Source organism: Pelophylax lessonae (assembly GCF_965119305.1).
Source record: "Pelophylax lessonae genome assembly, chromosome: 3".
In the NCBI taxonomy this organism is placed as follows: domain Eukaryota; kingdom Metazoa; phylum Chordata; class Amphibia; order Anura; family Ranidae; genus Pelophylax; species Pelophylax lessonae.
The window spans coordinates 508,168,416-508,188,619 of record NC_138770.1 but is presented as its reverse complement, the minus strand read 5'-3'; the positions used below and the strand labels follow the sequence as shown (position 1 = coordinate 508,188,619).

The following is a 20,204-nucleotide window of genomic DNA, read 5'->3' as shown; positions in this document are numbered from 1 at the left end:
TCCAGTCGCTAGGCTGGATAGTCAGCACAGAGAAGTCTTGTCTGAAACCTTCCCAAAGAGTGACCTATCTCAGGTATGAGATTTCCCCACTAGATCAAAGATTTTTCTTCCTGGGGTAAAAATTTCAAAAACAGCTCAAAAGATGGAAATCTTGCAAACCAACCAGTGGGTCGGGCTCAGAGATGTCTCAAGAGCCCTAGGCCTTATGACCTCTTGCTTTCCGGCTGTGCTTTGGGCACGGTTTCGCCAACATCCTCTTCAGTTATTCCTTCTAAGGACCTGGGACGGGTCTCCAAGTTCCTTGGAATTGAAGGTATGAGTTCCCTCCAAAGACAAGGGAACCCTGTGGTGGTGGAGGTTTCCACTTCACCTCACTAAAGGCCTGGAATGGGTCATTCCAAAATCGCAGAGAATAAGCACGGATGCAAGCTCTTTTGGATGGGGAGCCCATCTTCAAAACAAGATAGCGCAGCGAGAATGGTCCCTGTGGGAAGCAAATCTAAAGGAACTCCTGGCAGTACAGAGAGCTTTAGAGGTTTTTCAGGCAGAGGTCAGAGGACACCATCTTCAGATCCGATCTGACAACACTGCAACTGTAGCGTACTTCAACAAACTGGGGCACACAAAGTCGAACCATGCAGTTCACAGCCCCAAAAGTTCCATCGTGGTCCGAGGCGAATCCAGCCTCCATTTCAGTACTTCATCTTAAAGGGACTCAGAATTTTTTGGCGGATGAACGCAGCTGCTTCCAGGTGTCGGGACAATTGGTGCCTCAACCCAGAAATATTGTGGAAATTACCGGCAGGTGGAGTCTCCCAGAGGTGGACCTTTTTGCAGCCAAAACAGCAAAACAGAGATTCTTTTCCATGAACCCAAGCGACCAGTCCCTGAGGATCTACGCTTTTGCGAATCCCTGGTTATTTAGCCTCTGCTATGCTTTTCCTCCTATCAACTAATTCCGAAAGTCCTTCAGAAGTTTCTCCTGGAGGACACCAATTTGATTCTGATAGCTCCCTCTTGGCCCAAAAGCCCATGGTTTTCACACCTGCAGTCACTAGCTTTGAAACCTACAGTGGCTCTCCCTTTAGGACAGGACCTTTTGACTCAAGGGTATCTCATCCTCAAGTGGCATCCTTAAACTTGACAGCTTGGTATCTGAATAGTAGATACTAAGCTCCCAGGGGTTCAGACAAAGTTGTGAAAACCCTAATTAGTTCTCGGAATCCTGTCACAAGAGCCCTATACTCCAAGATTGGGAAGAAAATTAACTCTTGGTTGTCTGAAAATCAAAGATTGTGTCACGATGTTACATCTATTCTGGAATGTTTTCAGGAGGGTGCAGACAAGGGTCTTTCCCTTAGTACTTTAAAGCTGCAGGCTGCTGCCATTAGCGTTTTCCTCCAGTAATCCCTTCTGCAGAAGCCTGTTATAGTGAGGTTTTTCAGGGCAATTGCCTGGTCAAAACCAATGGTTGTCAGATCATGTTCTACTTGGGACCTATCTCTAGTCCTTCAGGCCTTCGTGACTGTTCCTTTCGAGCCCCTGAAGGATTTGTCAGTAAAATTACTCACTGAAAACTGCGTTCCTGATTGCAGTTACGTCAGCTCACAGGGTCAGCGAATTGCAGGCCCTCTCAATAAGGGCGCCTTTCCTCACAATTTTTGATGGAGTAGTGTTAACCGATCCAAGGTTTTTGCCAAAGGTAGCCAATTCCTTTCATAGATTAAAGGATATTGTGCTACCAACCTTTTGTAACACTCCAAAAAATGACAAAAGGATTTTAATTTTTTGGACATCAGAAGGGTTCTTTTCGCATACCTAGAGGGTTACCAAAACCTTTAGGAATTCAGAAGCCTTATTTGTTCTTTTTTCTGGGACACACTGGGGTAATGGAGCCTCTAAAGCCACCATAGCCAGGTGGATAAAGCAGGCAATTACTAAGGCCTACTGAGTTAGGAATGTTGCTCCACCCTTTTCCAACACGCATTCTACAAGAGCCTTGTCCGCGACCTGGGCTGAAAGGGCTGGCGCCTCACCGGAACAAATATGTAAGTAAGGCAGCCACCTAGTCTAATTTTTTGACCTTAGACCTTATCGCCTGGACCTCCTCTCTTCCCAGTAGTAGACGTTTGGTCGAAAGGTGCTCCAGGAAGTAGTCCTTCCCTAGACTGGTATGTTCCTGCTCATTGTCTCATGGGCTGTCCTGAAAGATGACTTTTGAGGAAAGCTGAGTTAGACTTACCGGTAACTCCTTTTCTGACAGTCTTCCAGGGCAGCCGGATTCCCACCCAGTGATGTCTTGTATTCTATATTATGCATGTTTTACCGGAATGTCCTTACGGTTTTCAAAAAATACAGAAGGGTTAGGACTGGAGGACTGCCTTTTATCTGGTGGTGTGTTTCCTGTCCTGGTAGGAGGAGCCCTAGTTCTCATGGGCTGTCCTGGAAGACTCCCAGAAATGACAGAAAAGGCATTACCGGTAAGTCTAACTCAGCTTTTTTTTTTCTTTTTGATGGAGACGAGAGGTATTGGAACGTTTTGTCAATTTTTGTTGCGGTTTGTGCCCCGTTAAGGAGATTTATCCTCTCCATTTGGCCTGTTTACCATTACCTTTAAAAGTGAAATAAAAAAAAAAAATTTAAATATTTTCGTTGTACCCTAAAAAGTAATGGTGGGGACACTAGTTCTGGTGACCTAGGGGGCCCCAAGTAATTCCCTTAATTTGCCGGGATTTCCTCTCCCTTGCTGTTTGGCTGTGGGGCAGGAAGTGAAGGAAAATATCCACAATGGGTCACAGATGGCGGAAAAAAAAAAAAATCGGACAGAGATATAACCCTCCCTTACTCTATCCAAAATGAAAAAAAAAGTTTTGCATATAGTTCTACTTTGGTTTGTCCAAAGGCAAATACTGCATATCAAAGGGAATGTTAGTTTCTTTCTCAGTTGTATCGGACTGTTCCCATCATTCTGGGCTTATAGTCTAACTTCATCTCCTGACTTTTTTCTTATGGTGACGCTTCCATGCCCCCTGTCCCTTCAGTCTTGGTGACTTTGTGCTATCGCGATTTCGGAGTTCTCTGGCAGGACTCTTCACCTCACCACCACCAGTGGTACTTTCAGATAATTAAAAAAAATCTAACTATTTAAATTCCTGTGCCCATCAAAGGACACCAAGAAAATGATTTTACATGGAGTACAAAATCCTATTTTTGGTTGGTAATATGCACTCTAAATTTATGTTTTGGTTATTTGAATTGCCTAATGACACCTTCATCTGGGTTACTCGGTTTGTCTACCTAGCACAGCCATGAGAAGAGGTCAACTCTCCTGTGAAATTTCACTTGTTAAAACAGAGTAAGGCCCCTGTGAAGGGGGTGGCAATCTATCATCCACTTCTGGCATATCCCAATACAGTGACTAATTTCTATAAATTTATAACAATCCATAATAATGTTCTTCTTTTTATTACTCTTAAAATTTGGTGGATAGATTCTACACACTCACACACTTACCGATCATACCACTTCATCAAATCACTTGTTTTAGGATGTGCCACTTTAAAATTGCAGGGTCTGGATTTTCCTTGTTCATAATGAAAAACTTTTTGAATAACCAGTTTATTTTTCTGTCTTGGTTTGTGCTTCTTAGAAGTAGGAGGGTTCCCATATTTTTTTAACACTTTTCTCATGGCTGTTTATTTTGCATCTGTAGTCAGGGGCTTTACAAGATACAGAATTGAGAACTTGCAAGGTCATGAGCCGCTTGCTCCTAGAGGGTCAGAAGCTTTCTTCACTGTCAGAATTGCTAAGAGGCTGCCTGTATTTCCCAATGGGATCGCTACATTGGCAGCGGACTTGCTCCCCCCAAATGCTACCAAATCTTGACCTCTTGTCTCGTTGCCCATCTGACATCAGTCTTGGCCTGTAAATTCAATCTGTTCTTTAATTATTTGAGCAGACTTAGCAACAGATGCCAAACCACCCTCCTACCTCAGAGCAGATAAATATAGGGCCAGGTCCATTAATTCTGGTCTTGGTTTCCTCCCTGGTGGTGACAAGGGCAGGCTGATGTTTTAATCAGAACAAATGCTTGCAGTGACTTTTACTTTATGATTATATATATATATATATATATACACACACATCTATGTGTTATAAATTCTAAATGCTTTTTTTCCCCTCTTAGAAACCCCTGTAGATAGGCCCATTTCCTTTCCGTTGTCTCCTGCCTTCAGTGTGGAAGTTCAAAGAAATGGAAAACCTACCCTGGTTGATTTAAGTGAGGACACGCAAAACATGGAAGTAGATGACTCTATGAGTAAGTGCTTTTTATATAGTAATTTTTCCATTATCAAGACTACTTATGTTTTTTTTTTCTTCAACCAATTGTTGCATATATTTAAATATCTTGCTTTCACTTATACTGTATGTAAATCAGCATTTTGTTTTTATTTGCTAGAAAATTACTTGGAGCACCCAGCATTATATATTTTCTGAAAGCAGAGGCCCATTCCCAGTCCTGTAAAAGTGACTGGGGTGCCGTAAAGCTGCTTCGATCACTTTTACCTGAAGCTGGTCACCAGCTGGAAATTTTGATACTGGAATATGGCTGCAGCTGTAGCCATGAACCTGGTATTATCACTTCTACCTGATGATGATCAAGTATGTCCCTGTTGATCTTTAAAAAGGGAGTATAGTGCAGGCACAAAATCTTTCTGTTCAAGTTGTGGCTCTACACAGGTTTCACTGTGTACTGTACAAATGCAGGTGGCAGGACTTGCTTGTTCTTGTTGCTTGTTTGTGCCAACCACATTAACAGCAAGGGGGTTGGAGGCTACTCTTATGTAAGACCAGAGAAATGCAGAAGGCAAAATTAAGCTCGAACTAAATTGGACATACAGGCATAAAGTGCTATCAGTGACATATGGTTTTAGTAATAGCCTGTTTTCTAGTCCCTTGTTTAAAGGCTTAATTTAATTTTTATGTTGTTTTTAAATGTCCGTAATAGGTCTTTATATTCTTTTTTTTTTTTTTGGTAGGCTCAAGGTTGTGTCCATTTTTAGAAGAGCACAAAGAAGATATCTTGTGTGGCCCTGTGTGGCTAGCAAGTGGCCTTGATCTTTCAGGTCATGCTGGCATGTTAACATTAACAAGTCCTAAACTTGTAAAAGGTAAGTTAGATGTTCTCCTGGTTCACCAAAAAATTGTTGAAATTTAAACTCGCTCACAAAAACCTTTGTGAGCCCCTGCTCGTTCCCTGCCTCCCCCGCGCGTGTGACCGGCGGCTCCGATGTCCGCCGGCCACTCGCGATCTTCCCCTGGAGAGGGAGAATTACGGACAGCTGATGTAAATACAACTGTCTGTCATTCTCCCTGATGTAAGCACAGAGGCTATGCGATCCTGCTATGTAGGATCGTATGTCTCTGTGGTTACATCAATAGCCACGCCCTCCCACAGTTAGAATCACGCCCCTAGGGATACATTTAACCCACTGATCACCAATAAAGTTAACCCCTAGTAATGTCACTGGTACCCCAAAAGTGTCAAAAAATGTCAGTCAGGGGTCCGATCTGTCCGCCGCAATGTTGCAGTCCCGCAAAAAAAATCACAGATCGCCGCCATTACTAGTTAAAAAAAAAAAAATTTACATCTTTCCCGTAGTTAGTAAACGCAATAACTTTTGCGCAAACCAATCAAAATACGCTTATTGCGATTTTTTTTATTTTTTTTACCAAAAAATATGTAGCAGAAAACAAATTGGCCTAAAATATAAAATTTTTATTTTTACATTTTTTTTTGTTGAGAATTTCATATAAAAAATGTGAAAAATATTGTTGTTTTTTCAAAATTGTCGCTCTTTTTTTGTTTATAGCGCAAAAGAATAAAAATCACACAGGTGATGAAATACCACCAAAAGAAAGCTCTGTTTGTGGCGAAAAAAAGGAAGCCAATTTAATTTGTGTACAGTGTTTCACGACTGCGCAATTGTCCATTAAAGTCACTTAGTGCCGAATCCCAAAATAGGGCCTGGTCTTTGAGCAGCCAAATCCTCCGGGGCTTAAGTGGTTAAACTGCTATTGTACTCATTAACTATATGTGCTAAACTTCATAAACATTTTCAAAAAAGTTGCCCACTAAAATACTTATTGTGTGTGTGCATAGTACTTTTTGTAGGTGTAAATGTACATTTTGTAGGTGTTGAAGGCTTTCCTTTTGGGATGTACTTTATTTTTTAGGTCTCGATTCGTGTTTAGCATGCATCTTGAAAGCATCAACACAAATGAGTATGCTCTCAGTCCTTACAGTGGCTACAAATGTTTTTTTTCATTTGTTTTGATGACCTTTTTTTTTTTTAAATTTTTGTAAGGGTCAATTTTTTGCGGTGCTGCTTACTAGAGCTGGACCTACTTGTAAGTATTAGGCCTCATGCACACAGGATATTTTTGCTGCTGCTTTTAGGAGCGTCAGGCTTTTTTTTTTTTTTTCTTTTTTGCAGCTCAAAAACGCCCCTCCATGTTTTTCAATGGCCTCATATACACACAAGCTTTTTGAAGCTGTAAGTGACATTTTCAAGTGGCAAAAAAACCCCAGGGCCAGCGCGTTTCGAGGACCAGCGTTACAGCTGTAAAAACGCCTAACCCTGCATACAGCATTAAGCCACGTCAAGCAATTCTTTTTGGACATGTCAAAATCAATGGTTCCTTATGAGAGCCCATTGGTTTAAATGGAAGCCGCATCCAAGTCTGATCCTCATGATCCGACTTCTGTTGAGACTTGTGCTCTGAGGATCTTGAAAAGGAACCCCACACCAAAATGGAAAAAAAAAAGAAAACCCAGGGTCTCTCCCCCCCCCCCCCCCAACCACCCTGAAGGGTATGGTATGGGTGTCGAGGTGAACCCTCACGCCAAATGAAAGTCGACACGGGGTTCCCCCCCCCCCCCAAAATCCTTACCAGACCCTTATTCGAGAATGCAGCCTGGCAGGTAAAGAAAGGGAGGGTCGAGGGAGGCCCCCCCCCCAAAAAAAAAAAAACAGACCACGTGCCCTTAACATGGGGGGTGCTTTGTCGCAGAAGGGGGCTCTGTCAGTGATATGCCTTTTGTCTGACTTTGAAATAATGTTAATGTTTTTGTTTTAGGAATGGCTGGTGGCAAATACCGTTCTTTTTTAATTCATGTGAAGGCTGCAAATGATAGAGTAGAGGAGCTGTGTAATGGAGCCCGGCCAGTTGTGCGGATACCTTCATTGAAGCCACAAAGTGTGAAAGGGCATTCTCTTGCCTCATTACTGGCTAAGGTTGTTCCAGGCAAGGTATGGGAACAGAGGTGTATTGTGTGCAGCACTACATAAGGTGTTGTATCAATATAATTGAATACAAATGTTTTACTTTTTTTTTTTTTCTCTCTCCACATTTTTGAAGGATAAGTCTACAGCAAAAATTGATGCCGGTACATCTTCACGGAAAGTTGACAACCTCAGGGGATGTGACCTGCTCCAGGAAGTTTCTGTCACCATAAGACGCTTCAAAAAGACATGTATCCCAAAAGAAAGGTATGTTTTTTTTGCTGTGGACCAATTTTTAAATCCCATATTGAAATGAAAATTTCCTCAAGACTATCCCCTCCCTCCAAACTATTGCCTTAAAAAAATTATGTATCATTTTTTGGAAATGATTTTAATTCTATCACAAGGGGGCCTAAATGCTTTCTAAATTATATGTAATGAGACTGTAGCACAGTGGTCCTCAACCCTGGCCTACAGGGCCCACTAACAGGCCAGGTTTGCAAGATAACTGAAATACATCCCAGGTGATATCATTTGCTGCTCAGTGATTGCAGTACTCTAGTCTGCATCTCCCCAAGGTAATACTTAAAATCTGGCCTGTTAGTGGGCCCTGAGGACCGGAGTTGAGAACCCCTGCTGTAGCATGTTCTTTTCTTTATGGAGACAAAGCTTGGACACATGGGTGAAGGACATAGTAGGGATTGCTTTACTAAAACTTAAAAGTGCAAAATCTTCTGCAGCTCTGTGTAGAAACCAATCAGCTTTCAGATTTTTTTTTTTTTCATCTCAAAGAACAAGCTGAAGTTAGAAGCTGATTGGCAACCATGGACTGCTGCACCAGATTTTACACACTCCAGTTTTAGTAAATCAACCCCGGTGTCCTTTGTTCTACAACCTATAATTTCAAGCCTCTTATCAAGCCTTCCAGCATCTCTGAAAAGACTAGCACACCTTCAGTCTGCTTTTACACTTCTATCTCAAGGATTTATAGTCAATGGTATAAGGTCAGGTCCTAGGATTTCAGCATTTTTACTTGAACCTGTTCATACTTTCTGAAGCAAAAGGGAGCATTTGCCTCATTCTGTATCTAAACGCACTCTACAGCCAGCTATAGTGTAGAGGAGAGATCCCCAACAGTGGCTGCAGAGCCTGGGCTATGATGTCACTCATAGGCTTTATATGGGGCCTCTGTTGTCGGCTGAGATCCTCCACACTGAAGCCAGGACTGGGAAACAATTGTTACCGGACCAAAGCGACTTCAGAATAAAGAAGTATTGACATCTTTCTTTATCGTACATCACGGGACACACAGCAGCTATAATTACTATCTGGGTCACCACCGATAGGTGAATGGACACTGGCAACTAAAACTACAGGAAGTCCTCCTCTATATAACCCCTCCCATACAGGAAGTACCTCGGTTTTTTCACCAGTGTCTTGGAGGTGAAGGACATGGTTGGAGAAGCTCTCCATATTTTAAAGTTATGCTATGGTCCCGGTTAAAGATCCTGCAGAATCCAAGGGGCTTGGCAATCGGATCCATCCGAAAGTGGAAGACTAAAATGGATGGTACCGGAGCCTCTGTAGATTGACTGCAAGATGTTGCATGTAATGCGACCCCCCCCCTTGGGCGCTGGACCCTGGGTTCAGGACCCTTGGTAAAGACTGACACCAAAGGTGATCCGGCAGGGTGCCCTACAGGTCCAAGGGAGGGGACCCAGTCCTTGAAGGTCCACAAGTGACGGAACCCGCAGTGGGGGGTGAGGGTTGGATTCTAGCTATAAGCAGAGTCCAGTGGCGGAATTGGTAAGTGAGGTTACTTTAAATGAGATGAACTGTTACCTATATGATATTTAACAGATACCGGGTGCCACGATTTATGTCTCCACTAGAGGGCAGTGATGTTCAGCTGTTATATGCATACCTGGATTCATTACATTGTTTGCAGAGCCAACCCTCCTGAAGCCTGGCGTGCAGTGGGACTAATATACCCCACCTACATATCCGCTTTCACCCAGCGCCTTCGGTGGCCATTCCCTGCTGTGTATATGGCTGTAGGGTCGCACGCGCAGGTACTGCCCTATTTACGATCATACACGAGCGTGCACGTGGAGCCGGGGGTGTGTCCGTGACTCATCGCGCGTGCACATGGCACGCTGCACAGGCACAGTAAGGGGCGGAGATTGCACCGCTTTTGAGAGTGTTTCCGGCAGTGTGGGCTTCTGTAAGGAGCTGGATGGAACACAGAGCAGCTGGGCGCGGGACGGGAGTCACTGTGGGTGGATGGATGCAGGCACTGACAGGTTATGTTACTGTGGGGGTAACTGTGCTGTGTATTGTGATAAGCTGATTACAGCTTAACACAAGGATTGAGTGCACTAAAGTAGTACCTCAAGTTTCTTGCCTGGAGCAATGTCCTCCCAGAAAAGGAGTGTGTGTGTGTGTGTGTGTGTGTGTGTGTGTGTGTGTGTGTGTGTGTGTGTGGTGTGGGGGGGGGGGGGGCACAAGTGTGCTGCCGTTAGGATTGAAAGATCCTAGCCGAGCATTCTCTGTGTTAACCTCCCCTGAGAGGCCAGAGGCGGCTGGCCAATCTGAGCTGTTAAGGTTGACATCCATATTAGCTACATCCTAGTGCTTCTTTCTCAGCCTACGTCACTAAGGAAGATTTGGCGCCATTTTCCTGTGCCCTCCTGGCACAGGTAAGATCGCTTTTCTTTGTGTCAGCTGCAAGCTCTGTGGGTAGGGAGGCTTGCCCTGTAGTGATTGGTAGCGTGGCAGCGGTCGGCGTGGAAGTGACGTCGCTGGTTCACGATATCCGGCTTAGACCACAATGCATTTCGCATAGGAATGCGTCATCAGGAAGTCTTCCCACAAAGCTTGCAGCTGACCCATAGCAAAGAAAAGCAATCTTACCTGTGCCAGGAGGGCACAGTAAAATGTAAGCACCCACTTTTATATATTTTGTACATTTTTAAATAAAACGGTGTTACACTATACTTGGCTTCCTGTTTCCCATACCATATACCATTGAGATCCACACTCAAGGAACCCATGTTGGAGGAAAGAGGAAATGGATTAACCCCTTGATGAGTAGGAGAATAATAAAAAGTTGGTATTGGCGCTACCTGATATATGTAATAACCAAGATGCTACAAAGTGATCTTATTAGATACCATATAAAATGCGAATCAATAAATAATAAATTAGTGCAAGATGAAGTGAGTGCAATGTGCAAAATGGCAAAGACAGGATCTGGGCTAAAAATGTAAGCCCTGAGAAGTGCTAGAAGTGCTATAGAAAGAAATAAAAACTGATACCACAAAGTGCAAATAAAATAATTTATTTGTGAGGTGCAGGGAAAAATATATATCTCTGAAATGTGCACCAGGATCTTGATAACCTTAAGTGGTGGTATAAATGAGAAGTCGGTGACAATATAAGTAAATTGTGGTGAGAAAGAAAACGGGGACAATTCCTCTATACACAAAACTGTGCTGGGACTGGTGTTCGTGATGTGTGAAATAAAATAGAGGTGAGTATAGTGGAACTCAGGTGCCTGTACCTGTAGTATCCACTAGGTGTAGCACTCGCCCTTTTAGAATCACAATTCAACATTTAGAGGGTGGATAGGATTCCAAATAGGTATATGGGGTCCACTATGTGACTGATGAGCCGGGTTCCAAAGAATTCTCACGGATAAGCGGGTCCCATCTAGGTGCTCAAACACACAAAGGCCCCCATGATGTAGTATATACCGTTTTCATATAATGGCAAAAATGTAGTGACTCACGATTCAGGCTGATCGATTTCAGATTTTGATAAACACTTCAGCACGTTTGGTTATACGGACCGGGCATATTGGTTAGTACATTGTGTACTCGGACCTGGTTTGAGCACCTTTACACTAGCATTTTATATTGTATATTAGGTATTGTTGTTTATACACTGTTGGAAACATTCTTGATTTGATACACATAAGCAAGGGTTCAGTTCTAGTGGCTAGGCGCCCCCCCCCCCCCCCGTTACAAGCTATAGGAGTTTGTCCGTCTTTGAAAGACCGTATTAAGCGGGTAGCAAAGCGTATTCCTGCTCAGGGGAGTCTGCTGAAGATTTAGCAGACTTGCCTCGGTCTTTGTGTTTTGCAGTAGATGCTCTTAAGGACTCCATACAGTGTCACGGTTTGCTCTTCTGTCAGTACATATACACAGAATTCTGTGGTTAAAGAATTGGTCTGTGGAATTACCTTGTAGAGGCCTACCAAACTTGGCTCTAAATCTACCTTATGAAGGGGCGCCCCCACTCATTCAGTGGGGTTCTCAGGTGCCTGGGTAGAAGGGATTCAGGACAGCTTGGTTGTTTCTACAGTTTCGCAGGGGTACAAACTAGAATTCCAGTTGTTTCCTCATCCTCCTTCTTTTTTTTTTTAATTCCTTATTTAATCACAGTTGTATAGAACAGACAGTCAACTCGTGTGCGCAAACACGGAAGGGTGAAGAGTACATTTCAAGTTACAAAATGTCAAATTAGGTAGGAATAAATGTTCTCTTAGAAAAAAAAAAATGACAAAGCTATAGGAAATTCCCTCTATTCCAAATATAATACGTTTTCTAGAAATACAATCCAGTAGAAGCTTGTTTAAGATGAATGGTAACATCACTAGAATACCGGGAGGGAATAAGAATGGAAAGAGGGGAGGAGAAGGGAGGGAAAGAGAGAGGAAGGGGGGGGGGGGGTGGTGGACAGGGAGGTGGTGTGTAATGAAGGGGGTAGGGGTGATGGGACTTCGTTCGAGACGGACCGAAAGGGATGGGCACAGCTACTACTGAAGTATTTCAATTCCCTGAAAACTCTCCATGTAGTTTTTTGCCTTCATCTGAGTAGGTGAAGGTGTTCCAACCAGACCAGGTTTTGGTGTACTGTTCTCTTCTATTTTGAGAAGATAGTACCATATCTTCTAGGACATAATAATAATGCTAACTTTATTGAGCCACAAGGTGACCGGGGGGGGGGGGTGTGGGGGTGTTCTGTGCTCTTCCAAGTCAGACCAATGCAGGCCTTGGCAGCATTAAGCAGGTGGTCTAGGACCAAGTTTTTGTATTGTTTAAGAGGGATTTGCGTGCAGTGAAGCAGAAAGAAGGCAGGATCTTCCGAGATCGAGAAGTCTGTAAACCTCTGAAAATATTTAGCATGGTCCCCGACTCCTCCTGGCAACGGTCCAAGGCCTCCAGAAAGTGTTTGCATAGGGCTGTCGGGGCATAGTACCAGTGATTCAGCAATTTGTAATTGGTTTCCTGCATATGTGTACAGATGGAGGACTTTAAGGCGAGGTAGATGATGTTGCGATGTTGAATAGGCATGAACGATCTATTGAGAGTCTTGTCCCATTTAGTAATACCTGGTACCGCATCGTAACCTGAGGGAGTAATAAGAAGGTAGTATAATTTGGAGAGGCTGTGTGGAAGAGGGCCAAAATTTGAGCAATGTTATTAGAATACTGTCTTTGGACGGCAGAAGATGTGGGTCCTAAGAAGTTAAGGAAGTGTCAAAGTTGAAATGCTTGCCATGGTTTAAATTTATAACTCCCTAGGGGGTCAGACAAACATTGATACGAGGGCCAGGTCTGTGTTTCCAGAAAGTAGGAGGCTTGGAAGCAGCCTTGTTCCATTAATTTGCTGAATATCCCCAATTTGCAGCCTGGGGGAAGAGTGGAGAGCAAGGAGAGGAGATGTCAGAATTGCGGCAACATCTTATAACCGTTGCGGAGAGTGGGCCCTAGGAAGGGGTGTGACTTGAGAGAGGGCAAAAGAGCCTCGTAGCACCATGGCACCCTGCGCAGTGGTGTGGGGGCTATTGTTCCACAGTTTAGGATGGGTTTAGGATGGCTATGTCTGCACCAGTCCATTAGTCTATTCAGATGGTAGTACCTGAGAGAGTCCAGGATAGCCACTCCGCCATTGGATTTAGGTAGGGTTAAGAGCCTTCTACTAAGTCTAGGGCGTTTTACCGGTCCATATGAATCTAGTGAACATTGCAATGACCTGTTTAAAAAAGGGGTAGGGGGATGGAGATTGGCAACATTTGGAAGAGGTGGAGGATCTTAGGTAGGACACATCTTAATAATATGACAATGTTCGAACCAGGAGTGCAAGCCCGAAGTCCATCCACTCAAGAGGATACGCACCTTACTGATCAGGGGCGGAAAGTTTAACCTGAAGACCATTGAAGGATTGGATGGGATCAAAGTACCCAAGTACTTCAGCGCCGATGTCTTCCATTTAAATGCTAAGTTCTGTTGGAACATTTGGCATAAGGAGCGGGGGACAACCATTCCCATGGCCTCTGATCTAGAAAAGTTTATTTTTAGATTAGAAACGTCACCGCACCACTCTAATTCTTTTAAGAGATTCAGTAAGGAAATTTGGGGATTCGTTAGGGAGAAGAGAAGGTCGTCGGCATACGCAGAGATTTTATGGTTTTGCTCTCCCACCTGAATGCCGGAAATGTCTGGATTTGCCCGAATGTTGTTCAAAAAGGGTTCCAGGGATTGAGCAAACATTAGTGGGGAGAGGGGACAGCCCTGGCGGGTCCCATTTGAAATGGCAAACGGTTCTGAGAAACTACTGTTGGCCTTTACAGCTGCCCGTGGGGAATAGTATACACCCTGTATCCAGATAAGCATCCTTTCCCCAAAACCCATGTTACGCAGGACCGCGGACATAAAATCCTATCTGACCCTGTCAAAGGCCTTCTCCACATCAGTGCGTAAAAAAAAAAAACACAAGGGGAGTGTCTGTTTGGCTAGATGAACAAAGTTGAGGACTTTAATAATGTTCTCCTTTGCTTCTCTGGAGGGAATAAAACCTACTTGGTCTAAGTGGACCAGTCTGGGGAAGAAGGGTTGCAGCCTGGTTGCTATCAGTTTGGTGAAGAATTTTAGGTCCGTGTTGAGCAAAGAGATCGGTCTATAGCTGCTGCAAGCTGATGGGTCTTTACCCTCCTTCGGGATAAGGGAGATATGGGCTATTAAGGTTTCTGTATGGAAGGAGGACTTTCTCACACTGTTAAACAGCTTTAGCATAAAAGGGTCCAGTAGGTGTTGAAGAGTCTTGTAGTACTGGATGGTAAAACCATTGGGGCCAGGAGCCTTCCCTAGTTTAGTGGAATTGATTGCTTACTGCATTTCCTCCAAGGAAAATGGGGTCGCAAGGCTTTGTCTATCCGCTGAGGTAAGGCTCACAAGTTGTGTAGAAGATAGGTAGGTGCTTGGAGATCCCGGAGAGTTTGGCAATGAGATGATATAGAGCAATGAGTAGTACTCTTTAAAGGCATGTGAGATGTCTCTTGGGAGAAAGTGTTTACGGCCATCAGATGCTAGTATGTAGGGAATGTAGGGCGTGGTCCGGTGTTCCCTGATGGCTCTTGCCAGTACTTTGCCACACTTATCTCCTGATTCATATATGAGTTTCCTGCACGATTGCAAGGCAGCCTTCGCCTTGAACTGTAAATGATCAGAGAACTCCCTCTTGAAATTTTTCCAACTCCTGGCCCAGAGTGACATCCTGCGAGCGTTTATGCTTTCGCTCTAAATCACATATGGCAGAAAGAAGTGTGGTCATTTTTGTCTCTCTCTCCCTCTTGATTCGGGGGGGGGGGGGGTTGCATGTTTGATCAGCACCCCTCTAATAACTGCTTTTTGGGCCTCCCAGATGGTCCCGGGTCGACGCCATAGATGTCATTAGTGCGAAAATTGTCCCTGATTTCCCTGGAAACCTCTTCCAACACCTCAGGGGTCTGGAGGAGGCTTTCATTTAGATGCCATCTCCATTCTGATGCATGTGACGCGCTCCCCATGGATATTCGCAATGTGATAGAGCAGATTACTTGGTTGGACCATGCCCCTATCAAAACGTCTAGAACAGAAGAGCAGAGCTGGTGGGGGACCAGGAAAAGATTGATTCAGGAATACAATTGGTGGGGGTTTGAAAAAGGTATAGTTTCGTTCCTGTGAAAGATGCGCCAAGCGTCGGTCAGTTGGAGTTTGTGTAGTAGACGTGTTATACTTTTTTAGAGCCAGGAGGAACCGAGGAGAACCCCAAAGTTTCCAGGGCAGATTCCAGAGAAACATCAAAATCTCCACCTAGGATCAGATTGCCTTCCACAAATTCCATAAACTTGGAGAGCGTCTTACAGAGAAAGGAGTCTTGGTGAGCATTTGGAGTGTAGATGGTAGCTAACATTACTTTTGCGCTGCCTATAAGACCCTTTAGCAACAGATATCTCCCCCTTGGGTCAGAATATTTGTCTGTCTGCAACCACGGTATCTTACTAGAGATTAGTATAGAGACTCCTTTGGATTTAGCTTCTTGATAGGAAGCGTGTTGTACACAAGGGAAGAATCTGTTTTGTAAAAGGGGTAAACTTCCCGTTTTAAAGTGAGTTTCCTGTATAAATGCAATATAAGTGCGAGCACGTCTGAGGTCATGTAGTAGCAAAATACTAACAAAATTTATTTGGCAATGGAAAAAACCAGGAGTGCAATATAAGATACTCACAAGGGATAAATCACAAGGGGGATTAGCAACCCCAAACATTGAAAGGTGTTATAAGGCAGTAATTATTACACGAATGATTGATTGGACAAGAGAAGCAACGGGGAAAATTTGGGTGGAGATAGAATGTTCACACAATAACACACATTTACACAAAACTATATGGATACCACCAAAATGTAGGGAATCACAAGGAGCACATGAATTAACAAAGGTAGTTTATAAAGTATGGGATAAGATAAATAAACAAATGAAATTTGAATATAACTCACCAATGATACCATTAAATGGCACAAAATATTTCCCACCAGGGAACGAAGGAAAATTTGGAAAATGGATAGGAAACACTCAATTAAAAGATGTACTTCACAAAGGTCACATTAATACACTTCAAAACTTAAAACAAAATAATAAAAATATGAAATTAGATGAATGGAGATATCTCCAACTGAGCCACTTTATAAAGACATTACCACAACCGATCAGAAAAAAATCTAAATATCATCGAGAAATTAAGTTATACATCCACTCAAAAACATGGAGTATCACAAATATATAAAATGCTGACAGAGTGGCACAGTTTGGAGAAACCTCCGTTCATGATAAAATGGGAGAAAGAAATAGGGGCACAACTGTCAAAACAGGAATCGGACGTAGTATTAAAGGCGGTTGGATCCGTAGCCATAGATGTCAGTACAACAGAATTAAACTATAAATGTTTGTTAAGATGGTATTTTACACCAGAATTAATGAACAATTATCAATCGGACAGGACAGATAAATGCTGGCGGGAATGTGGAAGTACCGGAACAATGTATCACATGTTCTAGGACTGTCCAAGGATTAGAGAATTTTGGACCTGGATCCGACAATTTATTGGTGAAATTACAGGAATAACTATTCCAAATGACCCTTGGTTTTGCCTATTTCATAAAACAAAGATGTCACTAAAAAAATATAAAACAGTCCCAACCTTATTAAACGCAGCAAAGGGAACTATACCAAAAAAACGGAGAAAGGTAGATAGCCCAAAATTAAAGGATTGGTGCGAAAGGATAAATAATATCTTTCATATGGAATATATTAATAATTCTCAAGAGGAGACTCCAATTATTATGAAAGAAAAATGGGGAAAATTGATAAATTTCAAAAAATCAACTAAGTATAAGTATATTGAAATTAATGTGTAAATTCTGTTGTAGCGGGGATAATAGGAGGAAGAAGGCAATATGAGTAGGGAAGGGCGTTACGGGGGGGGGGGGGGGGGGTCAGGGGTAGCTAAAGGGATAAAGTATATAAAATCTTATAATTAATGATTGATGTACATCTCTTAAATAAGTCTTTGTACTTTTCTTTTTCTTGTTTTATGTGAGATATATGTAAATTTTATATGCAAACAAAATAAAACAATTTGAAATACAAAAAAAAAAAGATGCCATCTCCATTCTGATGCATTTGACGTGCTCCCCATGGATATTCGCAATGTGATAGGGCAGATTACTTGGTTGGACCATGCCCCTATCAAAACGTCTAGAACCCAAGAGCAGAGCTGATGGGGGACCAGGAAAAGATTGATTCAGGAATACAATTGGTGGGGGTTTGAAAAAGGTATAGTTTCGTTCCTGTGAAAGATGCGCCAAGCGTCGGTCAGTTGGAGTTCGTGTAGTAGACCTGTTCTACTTTTTTTTTAGAGCCAGGATGAACTGAGGAGAACCCCAAAGAAGTTTCCAGGGCAGGTTCCAGAGGAACATTGAAATCTCCACCTAGGATCAGATTGCCTTCAGCAAATTCCATAAACTTGGAGAGCGTCTTACAGAGAAAAGAGTCTTGGTGTGCATTTGGAGTGTAGATGGTAGCTAACATTACTTTTGCGCTGCCTATAAGACCAATGAGCAACAGATATCTCCCCCCTGGGTCAGAATATTTGTCTGTCTGCAACCATGGGATCTTACTAGAGATCAGTATAGAGACCCCTTTGGCTTTAGCTTCTTGATGGGAAGCGTGTGGTACACAAGGGAAGAATCTGTTTTGTAAAAGGGGTAAACCTCCCATTTTAAAGTGAGTTTCCTGTATAAATGCAATATAAGTGCGAGCACGTCTGAGGTCATGTAGTAGCATCTTCCGTTTTTCAGGTACATTGATGCCCTTTGCTTTCAGGGAGGTGACAGTTATCACATCCATAGTAGCTTGTGGGGGAAATGGGGAAGAGAAAAAAAGAGGGTAGAAGGGGAAGTGAGTTAAGGGAAGGAAAAAATGAGGGGGGGGGGGGGACTAGGAGGAAGCAGAAAAGTGGTGAAAGGATGAAGAGAGGGTTGAGGACATTAATGGATTGAAAGATAATGGTAAGATGGAGGAGAAGGAAGATAATGGGAGAGTAAAATAAGTGGTCTACTGAACTGAAAAAAGATATCCACTACCGGACTAAACAGGCTTCTGTGGGTGCAGGCCTATGGGGGGGAAGAGGTTGAAATAAGCTCGGAGCCGGACTTCATGCCAGAGCTCCTCTGGAGTCACATCAAACAGTGAATTATGCAGTGGATAAACAGCTAATTATAGGTATAGCACAGTTAGGCGACATAAGTATGATCCCTATAAATAAGCAGCGGTTCCCATTATAAAACTTGGCACTGAGGCATATCCCAAAAAATCCCATCTGGTCCAAGAGGGTCCCCATCCCATGACCCCCAGGAAGACCTGGCGCCCAGCACCGAAGAAAGTTATGCATCAGAGTATGTCATGGATAGTGCACCAGACTACCCGCCAAGGGCCCCCAGGTACTGAGATATACACAGCGTAATCGCTCCACCACCACGCCATGACCCCCACCCCGCAGCCATTGGGGGGGCAGTTCCAAAATAAAATCCAAATCAACGCAAAGCAGGTCCAAAAAGAAGAGCTGCAATAGTGCTAATATAACATCATAAGAATCATTCTTATCTGTCATGCCCTGGTTCTTCACGCTGGTTCAGACCAGTCCCAAACCAGGAGGGATCTGGAGAAACCCAGTGAGGTGTAAAGTGCGTCCAGACATTCAGTGGCTGTAATGGAGGAAGGCCACTCTGTGGATCGCATTCCGGTCTGGGTTGCTCCATTATTGATAAAGAGCCTTGGTCTTTTGAGCAAAGCGCGCCCTGGTGGGCAGGGGTGAGAGGCCAGAAAAAGGCACAAAATTGAGAAAAAAAAGCCCTCCAGAAATCAGTAGTGTGTCGATATGGTGAAATGGAAGCAGTCTCTTCAGTATATTCAGGATCGGGGTATCACTCACGACCTGAAGGGGTAAATAAAAAAAAAAATTAAGGGGTGATTTGAGCTGCTGACCAGGGTGATGGAGCAGCAGATGGGTAAACGCCCCCCCCCCTCCTCAGGGGGGTCGACATATGGACTGCCTGGCGCCCCCTTTGACCTGGGGAGCGCCATGGGGACATTGTTGTGTGGGGGTACTCTGCCTGTGCGTCTGCGTCATGGCTGGCCCCATCTTCCCCTTTATAGAAGGCTATGTCCTCTTATGTCATTTATGGTCTTTAGCTGGTGTCTCCTTGCGGGACTGTGGTCGGTGACCTCCTCTGCTTGTTATGCTACCAGGGTGAGCTTTGCATATAGCGACTCTAATGGGTCTGCGTCCACAAACTTTGGGTGCTCTGCAGTCAGGACAATTTCTTTTTTACTACACATGCGCTTACAAGGGCGCTGGTGGATGCACTGATTGTATCGGTGCAGAAAATTTTATCATGGAGGGAGCCGGTTCCTTCGGGGCCCACAGATCCCCCTAAAGGCGGCAAGGTTACTCCCTTTTCCTGCCTACTGTGACAAAATTGTTGCGTGTTAGTGGCGTTCTAAATGCAATAATGGTAACCACGCTTGGTGTAGCTAAAAACCTAGTGTGCGGATCAGGCTTCTAAAAAGGCTCTACAGATCTCCCCTTTATGGGGGACCGCCTATTTGGGTTTTTGTAGGAATCCGCTAAGAGCGAGTCCCCGCATAATAGATGGGGCCCTTATTTTTCAGCACACAGGCAGCCCCTTCGTGCCTTCGGCATTCAGGAGCAAGGGGGGATTGTGATGGTTCCCTCTCGGGAACGCTTTCAGGGATTCTATTCTTAAATGGGGGCTGTCCCTGCAGGCATAACCCCTCAGACTCTGCTATCATAAAGTTTGTTCTGCCTAGTGTTAGAAACAGGACCTAGCTCCCTGCTGGGACTTCGGTCTTAGTTGTAACAGGAAAAGTTTGATTTTTTATTTATCTAGTTAGTTCCTGAGGACCAAGATCCAGAGGAACTACAAGCAACAGCCGGCTGCGGCTTCGTACTGGATAATCTAGATCCTTAAGGTCTCCCAGCCTGGCCATCGAGCGTAAGCAGGTTACAGTCCAG

At 43.8% G+C, this 20,204-nt stretch overlaps 1 protein-coding gene across 6 annotated transcripts in view; it reads left to right on the top strand.

Moving 5' to 3' along the window:
• The window catches only part of BIRC6 (baculoviral IAP repeat containing 6), an 807,095-nt gene that overhangs the window by 209,607 nt on the left and 577,284 nt on the right, over nucleotides 1–20,204 (top strand). For all 6 annotated transcript variants that reach the window (XM_082252286.1, XM_082252283.1, XM_082252284.1 and 3 more), the window contains exons 14-17: nucleotides 4,187–4,318; nucleotides 5,040–5,171; nucleotides 7,141–7,313; nucleotides 7,423–7,553. In XM_082252286.1, coding sequence (XP_082108412.1) covers nucleotides 4,187–4,318; nucleotides 5,040–5,171; nucleotides 7,141–7,313; nucleotides 7,423–7,553 — 568 coding nt within the window. The remainder of the gene's footprint in view (nucleotides 1–4,186; nucleotides 4,319–5,039; nucleotides 5,172–7,140; nucleotides 7,314–7,422; nucleotides 7,554–20,204) is intronic.